This window comes from Magallana gigas, chromosome 8 (genome assembly GCF_963853765.1).
Source record: "Magallana gigas chromosome 8, xbMagGiga1.1, whole genome shotgun sequence".
Lineage (NCBI taxonomy): Eukaryota > Metazoa > Mollusca > Bivalvia > Ostreida > Ostreidae > Magallana > Magallana gigas.
In genome coordinates, this window is record NC_088860.1 from 21,003,861 (window position 1) to 21,027,358 (window position 23,498).

Here is a 23,498-nt window from a genome sequence, read left to right on the forward strand (position 1 = left end):
GCAAGTTAATTACCAGTGTTATTTGTTACATAAGTATTTGTCACAGATTGTTTTGAATATGATGTTCTTTTTATTAAGCAATTTATATGCAAACAAAAACAAGGCCAATATCCTTGTTTACGATACAAACAATTATATTAGTCAACTGATGAGAAATAATGAGTTAATACCAGGGTTGGCCGGGAAATACCAGTGCTGGGAATTACCGGTGGTAAATACCGGTATTTCCCGTCTCGATAAATGCTACTGTTTTCCACTTAACTGGGAAATACTGGGAAATACAAATTTATAATCTTTATTTCTTTAGTTTGTTCAATGTAAAACTTATGTTTAAGATAAAAGATATTAACAATAAGCATAAAAAACCAATTTATCATACTTTCCCATTTCACTGTCACTTTATGAATCTTAAATTCACCAGATATCACCTATTCCAAAAGACTTCTATAATAGCTGCTAATGTACAAATTTTAGTCCAGTTTTTTTAACTTCAAGTTTTGAGTTTTACAGATTTATAATTCAAAGCACAAAATAAACTGTTATAATTAGTGTAGATGTTACAACTAAAAATTTAATAATCACACATTGTTTTAATAAATAATTGACACTCGACAGTTTTGTGCTCCTGTTTTGGGCAGATATATACTATGAGTGGGGCTGATTGGCTTCTTCTTAGGTGTGTTGCATACTGAGGTAGTGACACAGTCACACTTTATTTTTCACAATTTTCTTGCCCCATTTTCATATTCACCAAATAACCAGAAAATGGCACCTTTGATATCATGTTTATGATAACTGTGTAGATGCACCTATACCTGATTAAAGCCTTAAAAACAAATTACAATGGTGTATGAATGAACCATGTTTTAAGTATTCATAAGAAGATAACCGATGCATTACTGACCAGTTAAAACTTGTTAAAATCAAGAACATTATAAATGTCATATAGCTGACAAGGTGTACTATTGTCTACATCCCTACAGATTTGATTAAGACTAATGTCCAAGTATGAAGTACTATAATTAGTAGTTGTACTTTATTTCCCAGTATTTCTTGGGAAATACCAATAATTCCCGGGAATTACCAGTATTTCCCACCGTCCTGGGAAATATGAGTATTTCCCGCTTTTTTGCCAACCCTGGTTAATACCAGTAAATTACAAGAATGAGAATTATGTTAATTAAGTTGTTTAGAATATATAGTTATTTTTGAATTTCAGGGTGTCTCTCGATCTGCACGATTTCTTCCAAGTACCTCCGTACATTCCTACAAATGAGCAATCCATTGAATTGAGGTTTGTTGTCATAGAATCCAAAAGACGTAGCTATGGGTGACTGGCGGCCATTTGTTTATGGAGGGCTGGCTTCCATCACAGCAGAGATAGGTACAGTGCATAAATCTACAACTAAGATCAGCCATGTTGCATTGTTTTTAAAAATGAGAAGGGGGGAGGGAGATTCATCCAAAAAATCTTTACAACATATCTTAAATCATAAAAATCCTAATTTGGGGGTATGAAAAAAAGTGGGGGAGGGGCAACTTCATGATAATTCAACTTCCTTTATATAAATTTAAGAGAAATCTTTGTAGAAAGCATTAGTGTGTGTAGTTATTTCTCTCATGATGACCAAATGAACTTATTTAAAATACAGGTACTTTTCCCATTGACACAACAAAGACTCGGCTTCAGATACAGGGCCAGAGAATTGATGCTCGTCTGTCTGAGCTACGATACAGGGGGATGACCCATGCCATGTTGAGAATATTTCGGGAGGAGGGACTCGCAGCTCTGTATTCTGGGTAAATTTTTATGAATTTGTATGTGTTTTGGGTATGGTAAGTATATTCATGAATTATTGTGAAGCATGCAGGTCACAGCATGGATCATTGCATCCAGACATAATCTTTGAAGGTTTCTTTAATTGTTTGGCAAACCCAAATCAAGCAAAATAAACTCATGGATGTGGGAATTCGAAGAGGAAATATGCATGCATGATTTGCTAATATTGATATTTTGTTGATAGAATATCTCCAGCTATACTGAGACAGGCTACATATGGTACCATCAAAATAGGAGTTTATCAGACATTGAAATCCATGATAGTAGAAAACCCACAAGGTATATATCATAATATTAACATGAAGTAGAGTATCCTTCTTTTAGCATGCCACTTTATTATTCAGATTTACATTCCTCCCCCTTACTTGATCTTCGCCCAAGTAGGTCACCCCAGGCTCCTTTCCTGGCAGGGGTTAACCTGTCAGTTCCAGGGTTTAGCATTGCACCAAATTTAAACGAATGGGACAAATATTGTCAGATCAGACAGGGATTTGAACCCAGGAGACCTGAATCTCTTGCCCTACCAACTGAACTATTTGGCAAAAGTAATTGAACCCTGCAGTCTGAGTGTCACCCATCATCTTTTAACAATGTCTATGTAAAACAATAGTAGAATAATTAATGCCTAAATGGGGAAACAAAGTAAATAAATTTTGATCAAATCATCATACTAATTGATGAAAACTGTGAAGTCTGACACAGACAGGTGCGTGCTTCACTGGAAATTATTAAACAAATATACATATTATTATACTTTCATGTTTAAAAATACTGAAATCTGATTAGTTTAGACGCAGTATAATCTGTTCTATTAACGTCAGCATATAATTAGCAAAACACTTGGCAAAGGTTAACACAACAAATTGTTAATTGCGGGTACAGTATACATGTAAGGTTTGCCGTAGAATTTACGTCATTCCTATGTAAAAGCAGTTAAGTTTTCTTTAAAACTAAGACATTTAGTGTAATAAATTAAATGGTGCCTGTTTGGGAAAATTACAGTTAAAATTTACACCCCTCGAAAACCATGTACTGTCAACCTCCGCTTCCCGTCGAGTGACAATGGATTTCTCAGGGTGTCAATTTCAACTGTTATCCTCCCAAACAGGCACTATTTATATAATGGCAAATACACTGGTGAGAACCTTTTTAATGCAAGAAACGGTGGATAAATATTCCAATAAACATTTACATTAAAATAAAATTAAGAATATTAAGGCATTTTGACCACTAAGTGTCCATTAGGAGGTTGGGTGGTAAGGAAATTGCCATCAGATCCTTCCAAAATTTTTAGATATAATTTGTTTCGCTACAAACTATCTTTTAATTACCGGTAGTAAAAAAAAATCTACGGTATATATTTTAGTTTTGAAATATGAATATTTTGCTATATTTTTATACAGACTAGCTCTCATTCAATGTCCAAAAAGAAGGTCACCATAGGACTTTGTCATTGTAAGGGATTAATACATTTTACATCATAGATAGTCCTTCATCATTTTGAATTTGAACATTTACATGTAATCTTGTCAATGGCAAACAAGTTAAAGATTTATATGCCATATTTTTTAATGCTGTCTTTGCTACATTGGTAACTTGACTCAAACTTTGTCAGTGTAATGATCTGTAGAAAAGAAAACACTGTGACAAATGTGCAAGGTTATTCATTGGCATTAATTAAATATATTTCATCATTTTATGAAAGGAGAAATGAAAATGTTTTCATGCTTATTTATGAACAATTCACGGAAGTGTAAATCTGCACTTTACTGGGGAAAAAGTAATCAAGACAGACAGCAAGGGGGAAGAGGAGTGACAGAAAGTTTGTTTACAAAACAAATACATGTAGTAAAAATACTTTTTTGACGTTGACAAAAAAAATATTCCTTCAAAACTTTCATTGAGAAAGAATTACCATCTGCCATCAGCAAACCTAGAGACTACCATTTTAATTTGTACCCGCAGATCAGAGAATAAATAAAACAGAGTGTCAGTACATGTATTACCACTTATGGGTGTGTGGCAATGCACTTTGAAAAATTACGCACTTTGAAATTTTTTTTCAAAGTGCGTTAATTTTGGGACCAAGTCAACGCACTATGAAAAAAATGATTTTTATTTTTTTCAAAGTGGGTTGATAACGTCAATATTAACACACTTTGAAAAAAAAAATTGTTCACAATTTGGTCGAAATAATTGATACTTTAATATACAATAAATACATGTAATTGGATTAGCCTTGTTTAGCTCAATGGGATATGTTTGAAAGAGAACCCAATGCATTCTCAGCCATCTTGACAAACAGTTTTTCGATTAGAATTTTTTCCTCTCTCATAAGCTTATGTAGTTTGACAATTTACACTTAAAAAACAACTCGGGAGATTTGAATTATCCAAATATGACATAAACTGTATTGCTTAGGAACTGCCTTTTCCTATTCTTGTGTATGCAGCTAATTTACTTCTTATCTGGTACATTGGGCTATGCCAGAAACAAAAATGATTTATATATATTGATAAAGGAGATCAATGTATAGTATATTTCAACCGGCTTCAGTTGCATGTGATAGGTTAGTTATGTTTATCAAAAAACAATATGACCTTTTAGAACATCAGTGTGAGAAAAAAAAAACAACCTTAATGCTTATTTTGAAATTTTTAATAATTTAATGTTTGTCAATGTAACTTTTTTAAATTGAAGTGATTTATTTGTCAGTGATTAGAATTTCAAAAGAAGGTTTATGCTGAAAGCTCAAGTGAGCTATTCTGATCGCATTTTGTCTGTCCGTCCGCCCGTCTGTCCGTCTGTAAACTTTTTTACATATTGAACTTCTTCTCTAAAACCGCGTATCCAATTTCAAACAAATTTGGCACAAAGCATCCTTATGTTAAGTCAAATATAAATTGCAGAAATGAAAGACCTATCTTTATTCAAAGCTGAGAAAACCTCGAAACTGTAGAAAAAGGGGGTGCATTTTAAAAAATCTTTTTCTCAAGAACTACTGAGTCAAATTCAACGTAGTTTAGCATAAATTATCCTTATGGGAAGGAAAATATAAATTGCAAAAATTAAGGGCTAATTCTGTTTCAAATTTGAGTAATTTACGAAAATGATAATAATTAAGACAGAGAGAATGAGGGTCAATCAGTTTAACTTCAGGTTCGGTATTCCATATCTCAAAACCCTCTTTGAAACAAAGAAGCGGCCATTTTGAACGTATAAGAAATGGGTCAATCTGACAAAGATGAATTTGGTTGTTGTGGAACAGTTTGCGTGCGAAAGGAATATTTGAAACGTGCAAGATACATTAATGCCGATTTTGTGAAGTAAATAGAGATTAAATATTCCAATGCATTGATATTTTCACCTGTGACGGTGGTTTTAGCTTGTTTTGATTTTCGTTTTCATGAATTACGGTTTATAACTTAGGGGAACTATCGCCTGTATTTTGTAATTTTTACATATCAATCAAATATAGAAATCGGAAAGTAAGACAGCTGACTGTTACTTGCGGAAAATAAGATACATTAACAGGTATGGTACTTTAACAACTAAAATACAAATTCTAATGGTAATACGGTATGGTCTTTGCATAAAAGCTGATACTGCAATGTGTTTTACGCTAGTTGTAAGTATTTTATCGTCTATTCAGTCTAAACGGAGATTAATATTGCTGATGGAAATACTAAGTGTGTGTACATGTAGCAGAAACATAAATAACTGTTAGCTCACCTGAGGTGAAATATACAGAGAAACATCTTCTCAAAAATCAATTGGCCAGAAAAGCTGTAACTTGTGTGAGAGCATCCTCAAGTAGTGTAGATTCAAGCTTGTCCAAACCATGACCCCCGGGGGTACAGTGGGGCCCCAATGGGGGATCAAATTTTTAGATACAAATGTATAGAGAAAAATCATTAAAATCTTCTTAGCAAAAACCAGTTAGCCAGAAAAGCTGGAACTGTGGAAACATCTTCAGGTAGTGTAGATTCAAATTTTTTCAAATCACGATCCCCAGGGGTAAGGTGGGGCCACAATGGGGGGGTCGAAATTTTTACATAGGAATACATAAAGAAAAATCTTCTCAACAAAAACCAGTAGGCAAGAAAAGCTGTAACTTGTTTGGAAGCATCCTCAGGTAGTGTAGATTCAAATTTGTTCAAACCATGATCCCCGGGATAGGGTGCGGCCACAGTGGGTGGGTCGAATTTTACATAGGAATACGTAGCAAAAAATCTTTAAAAAAAATTTTCAAAAACTAATTGGCCAGAAAAGCTGTAACTTGTGCGGAAGCATCCTCAGGTAGTGTTGATTCATTCTTTTTTCAAACCATGATTTCAGGGGATAGGGTGGGGCCACCATGGGGGGTCAAATTATGGTGGTGCGTGTAATTCAGTATTATCTCTACGTAATAGTTGATTATTACAACATGTTCTATTAAGATGTTCAGCAATTTTAATCTAAACGGAGAATATTCTAGCTGCTAGAGATATATAACTAAAGTATATATATATATATATATATATATATATATATATATATATATATATATATATATATATATGATGAAAAATAAATTGAGTTTTCTCTTTGTTTTAGTGCAGTTTTCTCTTGTTTTAATTGTTTACAAATTCCTATAATTTTACTAACCTGAGAGTAAAGCTTGGAGTTATAAGCAAGATACAGAGCTTTGCGCACAATGCTACTATATGTTTGTACACAAAGCTGAGGTCATGCTTTAGTTTGTTTATATTTTAAATGCAGCTATGCTGAATAGGAAATACCAAGTTTAAAATTCTTAAGTTGAATGTAATAAACTCATGTGAACAAAAACATGACTCAAACCAAGCTATGAATCTTGCTTATGATTCTACGATTGACACTGAAATTTTGGTTGATCAATAGAAATGTGTTGCTAAAAGGATGATATGCTGTGATTACTTTCTGTTGCCCCTTCTTCAACGATGAATTGCATAAAATCTACACAAAGGACTATATACGATATGGGCCTAAAATGGCCCCCTAAAATGAACATCGTCATTTTACTGTAATTCTTTGTTTTCTTTGTACAGATATATATGTGATGTTTTTACATAATGTTCATTTTGATTCAACTGCCCACAATTTAGAAATATGACATCGTAAAGACAACCTTTTCCCGCCATTTTTGCATTTTTAACATTAAACAGCTTGTTTTCAAGCAGTTTATCTTTCTAAAAACATAGAGCGCATGCTTGAACAAACAAAATATTTTAATCAGAGATGTATCTAGCCAAGGCTAATAAGTGACAAAAAAATTTTCCTTGTTCAAGCATGCGCTCTATATTTCCCATTCATAAAAAGGTAACAAAAATGTCAATTTTTGACTGATTTTGACTGAATTATAGAAATAGCGTCACTTCTGACGTCATATACAGCCAGTAAGTGCAAATAAATCATATGAATAGTTGAAAAATATATTTTACATCAACTCTTCTAAAATATAACATAACATTTTATTTTACCCGAAACACTTTAAAAAATGACGAATTATGGGGGCCGAATTTACCTCTTATCATATATAGTTCTTTTTGATAGTTTTTCGAACACAAGTAAATGAAAACAATGCCTTTTAAACAGTTTCCATAGGCCTGACACATTATTATTATAAGGATAAAAGCATTATCGGTGTTCTTAAAAAATTATTGCAATGGAAAATCATCTTTGTTTGTACACATTTGTTGTTTTTTAATAAAGATGAAAATAATGGAAGGGCCTTGGTACAATAGAGCGACATGCCTGCCAATACATTAATTTGAATTATAGCTCTTTAACATATGTGACAACATTTTCAGTTAAGTTTATTTTCTTCAATCAAGTGAGTAAGGATATGAAAGGTCATACGAAATGAATTTATGCCTGGTAAATGACAATCGTCTATAATGGAGAAGGCCAATTGAATTTTTCAATGTCTTTAATTTGAGGAATTGAGCGCATTCATTCTGGTGCATTGAGGTACACTTTTCTTCTTTCACATATAGAATTTTTTAAAATACAATAACTAGCAAGTAGTGGAGGGAGAACATGTACCTTTATGCTCTCATGTATTTTAATCGTTTTATAAAGTGATTGGGGGGGGGGGGGGGGGGGCTAAAATAAAGGGAACTGGAAGTTAACCGTGAACACCAACTCAAAATTTAGTTATTTATATTGCATATGATCTTATTTTCGGTAAAAATGTTATTCATGAAGGTAAATATGTCAAAGATTAAGTATATGCAAAAATAAGTGAAAATTTGGATATTCATTTTTGGTTAATCTACTGAGGGGCCACTTGGCACAATATCCTTTAAACGCCCATTTAAAGCCAGTGTTGCTCAGGTGAGCGATGTAGCCCATTGGGCCTCTTGAATATATATTTTTTTTCAACATGTGTAAAGTGTCTCGATACTAATAGCGAGCGCAGCTCGCCGGCGCGCAGCGCCGGCGCGAAGCGAGCTCTACCGGCAAGGCGTGTGTGAATAGAAAATTCGGACTAGTTGCACATTCATTCAACGGATTTTTTTGGCGTCAGTAAATCGGACCAGTAATGCATCGTTTTAATCGTCCCAGTAGTTCCCTGTAATCATGGCAATTTTTATCACTTCACACTCTCACGAGAATCAGCAAGACAAATTTAGACAGTAAAAACAATAACGATGTAAGCGACATACAGTCAATGTTACCTCTCAAGTTCACCTCAGTACAATAATCGTGTGACGTCACAAACGTCTACACATTGATCCGATATATTTTTTCGGAGTCAGTAAATTTTGACCCACAATTCATAGTACCAATGGTTTCCAACCTCACGTTCCAACATCATGTTCTCCCGAGAATCAAAGTAAAACCTTTGAAAAGCTTATAAGATGTGTAATTTTAAGAACATCATGCTTTTTAAGTAAATAAAACAGTATACTTCGCATACTTTTATTTCTCAGGGGAGTTTTAAAGAGTACGACGACACTTAACCAACGTCAGCTTTGACGTCACAATAAGCACTGATAAGGGGAAATTACTCTAATTGAAGTTATTGTAAATCTGCTGAAATGACCAAAATCCTCTTAAAATCTTGCAAAGGCTAAGATAAAGAACAGCTGACGAATAAGGACATTTCTTCAGATACAGGAAACAGTTGTAAATTGCACTATTTAGATGAATGCTCACAAATATTTTATTCACTATAAGTACGGTAATTTCCTGAAACGTAACGTTATACGTAGCAGCGCTTTTTTTAAAGGGGGTGGGTGGGTGGATGGCAGCCTCATCCAAAAAATCTTTGCAAGCAAAAAGAAAAATAAATCATGAAAATTCTAATCCTTCAGCTCTTTAGCAGTTCAATGGTTTCTTTATTTTCACTTCCATTTATTACATGCGGGGGGGGGGGGGGGGGGGGACAACACCATGTTCTTTTAACATGATAAGCAAATATTTTTAAGCGTAAATTAAAAATAAAATTAAACATTAATTATTTTTTTTTAAGTGGAGGGGCAAATCCATGGTAAGTCGATTTTCTATGTATAAATTGACAAAAATGAAAAAAAAATTTAGCATGGGGGGAGCTCTATGATGAGTCAAGTTTTATATGTAAGTTTAAGAAAAAATGTCTACTGCAAAAAAAAAAGGGGGAAATCAATCAATCAATCATAATCACAATCACTTTAAAAGATGAGATGCATTGCAATGAATATTTATGTATTAAAATCTTTATTATTTAACAACATTGTATCTGAGATTAAACTATTGTTCTACATATAAATAAATAAATTATAACAAATCTTATAAACTATGAATAATGAAAATTTACTGAAAAATAGGTATGTTTTATTTTTTGGCATTCAAATTTCACGTTGTTAATTTTATTTTATTAATTTATTATAATTCATTGTTTGATCACATGCTGTGCTCGCCCTAACGGTCGCACCGTAAAACATATTAAAAAAATGTTGATGTACCTTCATAACGCACTTTGAAAATTTTTTTCAAAGTGCGTTAACCTGGTCCCAAATAAACACACTTTAAAAATATAATTTTTAAAGTGCATTGCTTTAGTCTCAAAATTAACACAATTTGAAAAATATTTCAAAGTGTGTAATTTTTTAAAAGTGTATATATTGCCACATGGGTGCCCCTTCACTTCAAACATTAAAATGCCTGTTATTCTTTCTATTGTCTATGAATACGTTAGCCTGCTACCAGCATGCTGATCATGCTTTCACATCAGGTGATCAGGTGTTGATGAATATTGAATAAAACTGGGGCATTTACTGACCAGGTTAGATAGTACAAAAGTTAATTCGAAGTTATATATATTCAATATATATATTAAATATGCTTAAATTAAATTGTTGTCAAACTTATTTAGATCGTCACACTGATAAAAAGTGAGTCTCGTTTTTAAAATAACCAAAACAGCGTTAAAAACGGCATATATAGCTTCTAACAAATGAAATTTCAATGTATTTTGAGTTGTGATGGAATACATGAAATGGTTTGGAATGATCATGCACTTTTAACTCCCTTGTTTTTCACACACAACTATTTGTCACTAAATTAGTAGAGGGGGAAAGTCGGGCATGGCAGACAGTACGTGGTATCAACTGTAGCATGTGTTAATTAATTTCTTCAGTTGTGTTAAAGATGAAACTGTTAATGTGTGTGGGTGCCACATTGGCACTTGTTTTAACATTGGGTCTTTATCCTTTATTGTAATGATTGTTTAAAGTTCTTTATTTGCATTTGATTGGTCCACATAGCTGCAGGTCTGTAGCTCCTGGTCTGAAAAAAGCAATCGGATGGATGACCCCAGAGCTTCAGTTCAGAATGTGTTAAAAAGTTGCAATTTACGGCACAAAAAAATTAACTTTAGATCTGGACTGATTAATATTATTTCTGTCTCTGCAATAAAATCCTTGGGCAGTTTACTACTAGTATCATCACTTTACATGTCTCTGATTTTCTTTAATTTAAACACCATCACCAGCTCTGTAAAGTGATGTCACAGTGGTGCAGTATGTTTACATGTAAAAATGGCAGCTCTCGATCTGCATTTGAGTTTGACATACTTCATTTTCAGATGTCAGTTAGCAGGTTAAAGAGAATTTTTTCAGCCCGGGAGCTACAGACCTACAGCTAATAGACAGAATAAGATTGTTCTAAACATTGTGCACCCCCCCCCCCCCCAAAAAAAAAAAAAACCCACCAAAAAAGAATGAATCTAAAATATGTATCATGGATAAATCTATCAAGTAGTATTAAAAAGAAAATTCTTATCTTTAATATATAACCTTTAAATATGACAAAAGTGGACCATCACTTAAAAAACTACATGATTATTCTGAAAAATTCTCAATTCAGAAGGAATTCCTATATGAGGGTGTTTGACTCTTAATTATTTTTTTAAATACATATATCTACACTCACAATGTAACTTAATTGAAATCAAAAAAAAAGAAGTGGTCTTTGAAAACCTACATGTATGCTGTGTCAACTCAAATCCCTATTTTCTCCCTCGTTTCACCCCTCCCAAAAATTTTTTCGTGACTTATTTATTAAATCAAAGTACTGAAGTACTGACGGGAGTTGATTTTATTGATTATCATTTATTTTAAAATCAACGATATGTGATTTTTGATTTTGCATGGCAAGTAGTATCAGTAATCCAAATATTTCTGAGAAATTGTATGGATCCAGGCAAGATTGAACTCTAGTCTTGTTCAACAGAATGCTCGGCTGTCTCCGTTTATCTCCGACAAACAAGAAAGACTTCTGTTTTGTCAGATATTAACAGGGACAGCCGAGCGTCTGGTTGAACGAGACAACATTGAACTCTAGCATAGGAATACATATGACTTCAAAAAATATCTAAACTATTTGTACCATTTAAAATCTTACTATTTTCATGTTATTAATAAATAAGTTTTCTTGAAGACAATGCTTCAGAATACACTACATTGAATTTCATCTATTATTTTCAAGAACTAAGTGTTGTCATCAGTATTGATTTGTGCTTAGGTCCAAACACTGTTTCACTTCCAGTTTGCCCAAGTAAGTGCATAGGAGAGTTGATTAAAATCAAGTCCCAAAATGAAACAAATTTTTAGGATTTGTGTGTTTCTTAAAAATCGCCTTTAAATAGTAATTTAATATACAAATAAACAACTACATAGAAAGACAGTATTACGGTAATTAATCTAAAAAACAACGAACGTCGCATCAATCAAATGCTCCCCGATAAAACTTTTTATACACCAATAGGTAGAGATATAGACAGCAATTTTCAGAAAAAAAAGAAGTGATAGAGTGCCAGTGATATTTAAAATCAATCGATTTTGATAAAAAAATATACCTTTTGAAATTCTGTCCATAAAGACAAGTTTTTAGCTCACCTGAGCTGAAAGCTCAAGTGAGCTTTTCTGATCACATTTTGTCTGTCGTCCATTTGTCAGTAAACTTTTCACATTTTCACCATCTTCTCATGAACTACTGGGCCAATTTCAACCAAACTTGACACAAAACATCCTTAGGCGAAGGGAATTCAAAGTTGTGAAAATTAAGGGCCACACCTTTTTCAAGGGGAGATAATAAGAAATTATTGAAGATTTTTGAGAAATTTTCAAAAATCTTCTTCTCAACAGACAGGAAAGCTGAAACTTGTGTGGAAGCATCCTCAGGTAATGTAGATTCAAAGTTGTGAAAATCATGAACCCTGGGGATAGGGTGGGGCCACAATGGGGGTCGAAGTTTTACATAGGAATATATAGAGTAAATCTTTAAAACTCTTCTTCTCAGAAACTAATCAGCCAGGAAAGCTGAAACTTGTGTGGAAGCATCCTCAGATTCAAAGTTGTGAAAATCATGATCTCCGGATATAGTATGGTGCCACAATGGGGGGGTCAAAGTTTTACATAGGAATATATAGAATAATTTAAAAATCTTCTTCTCAGAAACTAATCAGCCAGATGATTCTTTATAATTGTTAAGACTTCGGCTCCAGGACAATTCTTTGGCATCACAAGAAGGTTCAGAGTTTGATGTATATATATATAAACAATTGTTAAAGATCTTTTTGAGAACTGCTATACTCAATATGTGATATGACTATAAAATCATCCTGGGGGACTAATGATTATAAACATAAGAATATCCAGAGGGCAAAATAGATTTTATTTATAGAGGATCAACATGTATTATTGTACATTGTCCAGATAGTTTGTATTATGACTCCTTTAAGCTGATTTTATCATACCTATTGTTCCTCAGGTGAGTGTTGTGGCCCATGGGCCTCTTGTTAACTCACCTCAGCTGAAAGCTTAAGTGAGCTTTTCTGATCACATTTTGTCTGTCGTCCTTCTGTCTGTCTGTCAGTCTGTGTGTCAGTTAACTTTTCACATTTACAACATCTTCTCAAGAGCTACAAGGCCAATTTCAACCAAACTTGGCACAAATCATCCTTAGGCTAAGGGGATTCAAAGTTGTGAAAACTAGGGGCCACACCCTTTTTCAAGTGGAGATAATTAGAAAATAATGAAAAATTAAGAGAAATTTTCAAGAATTTTCTTCCCAAGAACCATTAAGCCAGGAAAGTTGAAACTTGTGTGGAAACATCCTCACATAGTGTAGATTCAAAGTTGTGAAAATCATGACCCCCGGGGATAGGGTGGGGCCACAATGTAGGGGGGGTCAAAGTTTTACATAGGAATATATTGAGTAAATCTTTAAAAATCTTCTTCTCAAAAACTAATCAGCCAGGAAAACTGAAACTTGTGTGGAAGCATCCTCAGGTAGTGTAGATTCAAAGTTGTGAAAATCAAGACCCCTGGGGGTAGGGTGGGGGCCACAATGGGGGGTTGAAGTTTTACATAGGAATATATAGAGTAAATCTTTAAAAATCATCTTTGCAGAAATTTATCAGACAGGAAAGCTGAAACTTGTGTGGAAGCCTCCTCAGGTAGTGTAGATTCAAAGTTGTGAAAATCATGATCCCCGGGGATAGGGTGGGGCCACAATGTAGGGGGGGGGGTCAAAGTTTTACATAGGAATATATAGAGTAAATCTTTAAAAATCTTCTTCTCAAAAACTAATCAGCCAGGAAAGCTGAAATTTATGTGGAAGCATCCTCAGGTAGTGTAGATTCAAAGTTGTGAAAATCATGACCCCTGGGTGTAGGGTGGGGCACAATGGAGGGTCGAAATTTTACTTAAGAATATATATATATATATAGAGTAAATCTTTAAAACTCTTCTTCTCAGAAACTAATCAGCCAGGAAAGCTGTGTGGAAGCATCCTCAGGTAGTTTAGATTCAAAGTTGTGAATATCATGATCCCTGGGGGTAGGGTTGGGCCACAATTAGGGGGGGTCAAAGTTTTACATAGGAATATGTAGAGTAAATCTTTAAAAATCTTCTTCTCGGAAATTAATCAGCCAGATGATTCTTTATAATTGTTAAGACTTTGGCCCAAGGAAAATTCTTAGGCCTCACAAGAAGGTTCAGAGTTTGATGTAAGTTTATATCCCATACTGTAAATTCCTAATTAAACGTGAGGAGTTTATTTTCGCGTAGAATCGCGAGAAGCACCCTTCGCAGATTTCGCCATTATTTTCTGAGAGTTGAGAACCATAAGAAATAAAGAGCAAAGTTCCACGTTCGCGATTTTATATTCTCGCGATTTGATACAAACCAGCGGGGTCGTGGAATTAAGTCCTCGCGTAATATAAGGAATTTACAATATATAAACAATTGTTAAGGATTTTTTTGAGAACTGCAATACTCAACATATGATATGACTATAAAATCATCCTGTTAGAAAAAGAACTAATGATTATAAACATAAGAATATGCGGGGGGGTGGAGGGGGGTGGGGGGGGGGATGGATTTTATTTATACAGGATCTACATCTATTATTGTACATTGTCCAGATAGTTTGTGACTCCATGAAGCTGATTTTATCATACCTATTGTTCCTCAGGTGAGCGATGTGGCCCATCGGCCTCTTGTTATTCTGGATACTACATTCAGGTGGCACAGGACATTTTTTTGATACAATTCCTTGTAGCCAGGGGATGTGTGTCTTCGGAACTCTGTAACTAGAATTTCCTCAGTTCCCATTCAGCATAAATACTTTTTATTCACTTGTTATAAGGCTAATCACCAATTTCTGAAGAAAATTACTAGTCAAAACTTGTAAAATTTCTACATACTGGGTTTTATGAGATTTAGACCCTTTCATATTTTGCTAATTTTCATGATTTTTCAGCTTTTTAGACCTCCCTCAGCTAATTCCCTGCAAAAGGATTGACCTTCTGTGCCTGTTGCACCATCACATGTCAGAAACTTACCGGTGTATAGTTTACAATGTCCCATCCACCTATTTGTCGTGTTATTTTACCTCCCGTCTGTCACTTGCAATTTCAATGTGTAAAGTCAACAGTCATAGCCACAGTTTCGCATTTTACTTCTGATTCTCATGTACATGTACCTAACATATGGGGCCTACATATTGCATGTCAATTTCAACAAGAGACATCCCTCTAACTAATGATAATAAAAAAAAATCACTTCATGAATTTTAGCAACACTCATAAGCCTTCAAGTACAGCAACTCTCAATTTTACAAAAATATTGACGGGTTGTATTTTATCCAAAACTGTCCTTTGCTACCTAAGAAGCTATTTTATATTATTATGACTCTTTAATAATTCCTTTCAGTTTGTCACTATATATTCAGTGCACATTTATTTTTGCATAGTATACAAAGGGTTTATATATACATTTGTAGTGTAAGCATACTATATGCTGAAATAGAGCAAGGCAAATGTTTTGTTGGAAAATTTGATCATTAAAATGAATATACCCGGTAGTCAAACTAAGCATCAGTAAACTACAATGGATAATGTCACTGAAGTTACATAAATGTTGAAGATTGATGTCTTTAGTATAGCTGCACTGAATGAGTTGTTTTGGTATGATTTAGACTCAAGTGACCTATGACTGTAATGTCAACTCATTTATATGTAGTCCACATACTGTAATATTAAATCTGGATAAGAAATAATGATGCAAAATGTAATTAGATAGCTGTTTTAAAATCACATTGCAAGATTTGAGTTGATGATCAGAGCTATAGTTCATGTACATGTATATATATCAACAATGAAAAGTGCATGATCAGATTCTCTTGACACATGTCTTTCAGAGTCCACACTGTTTATCAATGTATGCTGTGGCGTAGTCGCAGGAATCGTGTCGAGTTCACTGGCTAATCCAACAGATGTTCTCAAGGTGAGCTTTTTGTCACAATAAGACTTGAATACAACCGACCAAAAAATGACCAAGTTGTTCATTATTGCTTAATGACTAAGACAAAGACTGAAAGTCTTAATTTTATATTAATTAGGTCATATCTCAATTTAATAATTAATGAGATATAAGAGAAAAATACAAATTTCATGTTACATTTACAAAAAAAAAACAAAACTTTAACTTGGTCATCCTTTAAAAAGCAAGATAAGATTTCCTAGATACAATGATGTATATTTGTTTAAATGTACTGAAAAACAGTTAAGGTGGTATGGGACATCTGTTGATATTAATGTTGAGTAAAGTGCATTATAATTTAAATACTTTGACCAGTTTGAAATGTTCAATATTTAACAAAAAAAAATAGCTTTTGAAAATATTTGGAGAGGTAAAAAATGTAAAACCTCCAGCAGGATTTTAACTCATGACTTACAGATTTGTAGTAAACCCTCTAACTCACTGCGCTACACTGTTAGGTGACAATGTCCGGAAAGAAACTACTTATATAATTACACTTCATTTTAGTGTTTATTTTGCAGTCATCTTAAAATCTCTTCGTTGAAACACAGAAATTTTTATTTTATAAAAATGGTGACATGATAATAAGAATTTTGATACCCACTGGAATGGACGGAATCCAATTTTTACTTTTATAAATTGACAATCTCTCTCTCTCTCTCTCTCTTCTCTCTCGCTCAACTAACTAAAAGAAATGAGCATATCTGTGGGTATGTGAATAAATATTTTTCTGTGAATTATATCATTGGTCAATCTAATTAAAATTAGAACTTTCATCTGCTTCCTGGTTTTCAATATGTCGCATGTCGAAAAACTGGGTAGCGGATGGAAGTTCTAATTTTAATTAGATTGTTTTATGGTGTATGTGTTTGAAATTTGTCAAATAATTTTTTTTTGGAAAAGACATGAGGATGAGAGTGACAGAGACTTGTCAGAACAAGATTGGTTGAAGATTTTTTTTTCGTTCTGTTTCATTCAGGTGCGGTTGCAAGCAATGACTGAGATAAAAAACAAAGAAGCCATGACTCAAGCCTTTAAAAGAATATACATGGAGGAGGGCATTAAAGGATTGTGGAGGGTAAATTTCCATGGATATTTTGCAAGAATACATTGTTTCATTAATGCTGATGTGTAGGAAGAGAGAGTAGGATAAGAAATGTCTGGAATTCAACATTTCTAACAGTTAGAATAAGATATTAATTTGCAGGTTGGTTTGGTAATTGAAATGTACGGTAGGACCTCTGCTTTTATACTATGTAATACATTTTTTTTTCACAGATTGTTTCAAAACCCTGTGTTTTTCAGCTTATTTAATAATTATTAGATATTAAAGAAATTTTCAACACATTTTTTTGTACAAGTTTTATGAAAACATCAAAGAAGAAAAAAAGGGTAACTTGATATACCGTATATCCGATAATTTTTGCGATGATCTAATTTTCGCTTTTTTTCGTGATCTTTCTTTTGATCGCAAATAATTGAATACGCAGAAATTATATCCTGTATCATTTTCTATAAAAAAACCTTTTTATATTGTGAAAATTTACTGATGCAAAGTAAAAAATGTTACAGATTTTCTCCATTGTCGCAAATTTTGTGACACATGAAAAAAACGGATATACGGTAGTCTAAAAATGGCCATGAAGATCCAGCGCTAGCTCTTAAATGTATTCAATGTCATAAATCCAAAAATTTACAAAGGTAGACTTTTGATGGCGAAAGGAGTTAAAAATTAAATGTGGTAATTACCAGTATTTACCTGTATTTTTGTTTGCTTGTTTTTCTAATGACAGGGAGTGGTTCCCACAGCCCAGAGGGCAGCTATTATTGCAGGAGTGGAACTTCCTGTGTATGACTTCTCCAAGTACTGGATACTGAAATCTGGATATCTAGAGGATAATATAGGAACACACTTCATGTAAGATTCATTTAAGGAATAAACAGTGATTCAAAAAGTTCACAGGATTCGATCTTGTGACCAACCAACTTCATATCCAGGTGAACTTTTTAACATTCCTGTTTATTACTTATATTTACATTTGAGGAGGACAAATTGTTCACTGTTAAAATTACCGAGATTTTATGTTTACAATAATCCAAGCGATAAGCGCATGCTATGATCATTTTGACGCCATGAAAAAGTTCATACAGAATTGAACATTTTCACTATTCTATAGGTATATATAAGGAAACATATGCATGTACATGTATAAAGTAAAAATGTACATGGCTAAAGAATAATGCCAAGGAGGAGCTATTATGATTCTTTGAAATTGTAATATGGTATATACATGTATATCCACTAAGTTTAAGGTGGTATGGGACATCTGTCAATATATATGTGGAGTAAAGTACATTATAATTAAAATACTTTCACTGGTTTAGAATTTTCGAATTTTACAATATTTAACGAAAAAATAGTTTTTAAAAATATTTTAAAAGGTAAAAATTTTAAAATCCCAGATAAACTTCTTCTCTTGAACCACTGAGCCAGCTTCAGTCAAACTTGGCATAGAGCATCTCTTTATATTAAGGGGATGTACCGGTAATTTTTAAAAAATGAAATGGGACATGCTCTTTTTCAAGAAAAAGTAAGAAAGGATATGTGAAATAATAATGGCAAATTAATGAATAAACATTTGGGGCCATAAAATTTGAAATCTTTATTTGCTGCTATTTTAAATGGTTAAGTAAAGTACATGTGTAAGTATTTTAAAACAGACAGATAAAATGGCAGACAGGACAAATATATTATGTCCTTGATCTTCAATCTTTATTTTTTTTGTAGTATGATCGAATTATGTTTGCATAATTACATTCTTATGAAATTTATTCAAATATAACATTTATGTTTAAACTTTTAGTACATTTTGTATATTTAACTGCTGAAGAGAATTGATACAGAAAAAGACCTCAGATTAAGGCCATTGATTAGCACTTTGGCATTTGAACAGTGCAAGGTTTAAAATTTGAACTATTAAATTGATTTTGATTTTATACCATATATCCAGTTATTTTCACATGAAAAATGGGGAAAACGTGTACATTTGCCATGTAAAAATGATCATGAAAAGGCAAAAATTAGAGAATTAAGACGTTAAAATTACCGGACATTCGATAGTTTATACCAATACAATTATTTTGGTCCAACATTTAGACAACCAAGGGTCTATCAAATTTTTCATCTCAGAATTGATACTACAATGGCATTTTGAACTAACTGGTCATTTATCCATTAAAATGGTGTACCAGGATTCCCACATTAGAATGAAACATTTTCTTCTATACTGTGCTCAAAATGACCAGGAAGATTGGGCTGGGAAAAGTGAGAAGAATTTGTTTAATGAATGAATTCTTTTTTTTAGATCTAGCTTTTTTGCCGGACTGGCAGGTGCAATTTTTTCAACTCCAGTTGATGTTATTAAGGTTTGTGATTATACCTACGTGACTAAAAGTAGCAAAATTGATAAATCATTAACAACAATTTACACAAACAAGGTATTTTTAGAAAGTCTAAGCAATCGACCATTTAACGTGAAGAAGTATTCTGAACTACACTATACAAACCAGATTTTTTGAGAAAGTTTAAGTAATTGACCATTTAACATGTTAAGTATTCTGAACTTTAGATTGGACCAAAATTAAGTAGGGTAAAATTAAGTAGGGTAAATAGTTGAACAACTTGATTTGCACACTTTCTTCTGACTGGTGAGTGAAAATAGGATGTTCATTCATCTGTACTTGTTGTTTTTAAAGAATTTTTCCTGGGTTAAAATGGCACTTACCTGATGTGTTGAAACATAGTGAAACAAATAAAATCGAAATAAACGTAATTCATACAAACTCAGTCCTTTTAAAAACAGTGTTTAGAGGGTTCCTGTTTATATAAGTTCTGTTCATTATGTATTCTTTTAAAAAACCTTGTGAAATATCAGATTGTGCTAATTAACATTTCTCAATGAAATAGAGCCTTTCTGAAAATAAAAGCTTCAAACATATATGATAGATTTAAGGTTGTTAGACATACATTGATGGCCGTGAAATACACTTATCTTCACAGACAAGAATGATGAACCAAAGAAATTTGATAGAGAAATCTCCAGCTTCCCAGATCTACTCTTCCTCCATGGATTGTGCATTACGGGTGAGAGCTGATAGTGGAATCATTTATATTGAATTTGTGGTACAGACTCAATTTTCATTGGATTCGTTGATATCGTAGTTTCCTAATTAAACGCGAGGAATAAATATCAACGTAAAATCACGCGAAGCATATCTCGCAATTTTAAAATCTTGCTTTTTTTTCGGACATTCTTTTAAAAAACCTTGCGAAATATCAGATTGTGCCAATTAACATTTCTCAATGAAATGGAGCCTTTCTGAAAATAAAAGCTTCAAACAGATGTAAACTTAATGAAACTATGATAAAAATTAGGCTTTTGTGATTTTATATTTTTATGATTTGATGCAAACTGTTAGAATTACAGAAATAAGTAATGGTACTTGAATAAAAAAAGGAATCTACAGTACCCTTTACGGGAACTAACAGCTCAGACGATTTATGTAACTTTAGTGTTTATTCATTGTTCAAAGATAAAAATCAACGAAATTATATCCAAATAAACCTTAAAAAATGCTAATGATCCTCAAAATTGGGCCAAATGAATTTAAATGATTCCACAGTACATTTAGATATGTATCTCATTCATGAGCAAAACTTTTGATTAAATTCATATTAATGTAAAACAATGTGTGTTTATCAGTGAAGTTGTTAGTTGAAATTGCTCTTAATGCTTTCTTTTGTTTGTTTACAGACTATTAAAACTGAGGGAATTCTGGCTCTATACAAGGGGTTCATTCCTATCTGGGTGAGACTAGGACCCTGGAATATCATTGTATCCTTGGTATTAATTTTTGACTTTGAAGCTATGGGAATTATGAATTGTACAATGACTGTTTACTGGGATATATTCGCCAAGTTTAATTTTGGCCCCTTTTGCCTTCATTGTCTGGGCAAATTCAAAACAAATTTAAGATACATGTACCAAAATCAATTAGAAAGAACCACTTGGCAGTTTACATAGTGGAATATCCTCCAAGTTATGTTTTATAGGAAAACATTGGTTATTCTTCAAATAGCGGAAAGGGATGTAAAACAGTAAATAAGTAAGGAACTGTTATACATTTGACCTAATATCCGATATATCTCCGAAAAGCTCTATTAAATTTTTGATTTCTTGTGTTCTGAATGATAATACATGTACAAAGAAGGTTGTTTTTAGTTCACCTGAGCTAAAGGCAAAAGTGCAAAATTTGTGTACAGTTCATATCTTTTATGGGGAAACGAGGAAGATCTTACTTCAAACTAAGATTGCTTATCATCTGTGAACATATAGATCCATTTAACACTTCTGCAAACTGTTCCACATATTTGAAGGGCATTATAAAAACAAAAACCAAAAAAATGTGCAAGACTTTATCTCATTTTAGAACTGGATTTATATTAACTGAATATATTCTGTTTTAAAAAAAAATTTTCTGAGCAACTTTGTCAGTTCTTTATGACTTATGAACAACTGAAGAAGGTGAAATGAAGAGGGTAAAAACGGGTGATTCACACCGCCTGAGGAAGGGGAGGTGAAGAGGGAAGAGGGTGAAATATGACAATTCACAGCGGGTGATGGATGACGAGAACAGCTGAAGAGAGTGAAAAATAAGACAATTCAGACGATATAGGTGGTGGATCCAGAAAAATAACGTGGAAGAGGACATACCCCCACCCCCCCCCCCCAAAAAAAAACCCACACTTATATATATATATATATATATATATATATATATATTTGTGAAATGACTATGTGTATCGATCTGTTTTAGCACTCTTTCACACAACATATGATGACATTTTCTTTAAAATAAGTGAGAGCATTGATATTTTCAATGTAGACAACATTATATGTGGTATGTTTAGTCATATTAATGGGTGTTTCTATCGATTGCATAAATGAAATGTATCAAAGCAAAATGAGCTGTCTCAGTCTGGTAACGCACTTTAAAAGAATAATGCACTTTTAACCTCTTAAAATATTTTTCTGGATGCGTTATTTGGGAACAAATCAACCCACTGGGAAAAATGTTTATGTGTGTGCATGTAAAATGCTTCAAAATACTTAAAACAAATTTCTTCAAGTGGGTTAAGTTTAGGGCCAAGTCAACGCATTTTGGTAATTTTTTTTTTCATGAAAGTGCGTTATGAAGGTGCATCGACATTTTCTTTATCATCGAAAACATAACGCCCTTTTCAAAAAATGTTTTCAATTAGTCGATGGTATGATGACTGTAAATACTAATGAACATGATTTACCGTCGTTGAGGACGGGGATCCGGAGGGTCAACCAAAGATACAGTTCAATTGACATTCATCGTTCAAACTGATTTCATAAAGAAGCTGATTTTTCCTTCTCAAACATATGATGTTACGCACCTTTGGGTTAATGTAAAGATCGAAAGAAGGGATAAACTTTGCTGAAAATCAAGTACAATGATAAATTAAAAAAAAATATGCTAAAAAAGTGCTGGCCAAACAAACTTTTCTTCAATGGTATCTTAAATAATCTGTAGATGTCTAAACATATTGCTATAAATCATTTTTGGTATGACTCAATCAAAGATTATTTTTAAAGGAGTGTTGCGTACATATTCACAAGGTATAAAAAGGGGGAAGAAACGCAGGGCAGTTGCTAAGCAATGTAGTTTGTCATATTAATAATACAAATCTCACGACTTATACTTTTTAATATGCAAATTGTTGAGCTACGTTAGTTTATGAGAAAACTTATTTAAAACGAGAAACAGTTTTTAATGGCTTAGAATTCCTTGGGTTTTCTTTTTAATACAAATGTATACATTTATCCAGTTGAACTAAACAATTACATTTTTCGACGATATCAACGCACTTTGAAAAAAATACTATTTTTTTAAATATCGTTGACTTGGTCAACGATATTTAAGACAATTTGAGAAAAAAATTGTCAAATTGCGTAATTTTTTAAATGTTTGTTGTTAAAGAGTTGCGGTTTTCATGTTAGAAATTTTTATTGAGAAGTTGCAATTTCATTCTTGTAGGACAAAAGGCTTTTGATTTGTTAACTTTTGTTTAAAGTTACACACGTATGTTGGTGGAATGTAATTTTACATCCAATCAGGGCCCCCAAATAGCTTTTATTTGGGGGCCTGATTGGATGTAAAATTATATTATACATTTCAAGTGCTAATCTCGGGGAGATTATATTATTAATTATAATATAATGTAACGGATTTTTACA

At 32.9% G+C, this 23,498-nt stretch overlaps 1 protein-coding gene across 1 annotated transcript; it reads left to right on the forward strand.

Annotated features, from left to right (window-relative positions):
- Nucleotides 1-1,246: 1,246 nt before the first annotated feature.
- LOC105333793 (kidney mitochondrial carrier protein 1) lies at nucleotides 1,247-21,958 on the forward strand. Its single transcript, XM_034472433.2, has 10 exons — nucleotides 1,247-1,384; nucleotides 1,653-1,800; nucleotides 2,025-2,119; nucleotides 16,052-16,137; nucleotides 17,153-17,251; nucleotides 17,967-18,091; nucleotides 19,539-19,599; nucleotides 20,234-20,317; nucleotides 20,988-21,068; nucleotides 21,729-21,958. The coding sequence occupies exons 1-10, from the start codon at nucleotides 1,327-1,329 to the stop codon at nucleotides 21,765-21,767; spliced, it is 876 nt and encodes a 291-aa protein (XP_034328324.2). The 5' UTR covers nucleotides 1,247-1,326; the 3' UTR covers nucleotides 21,768-21,958.
- Nucleotides 21,959-23,498: the final 1,540 nt, after the last annotated feature.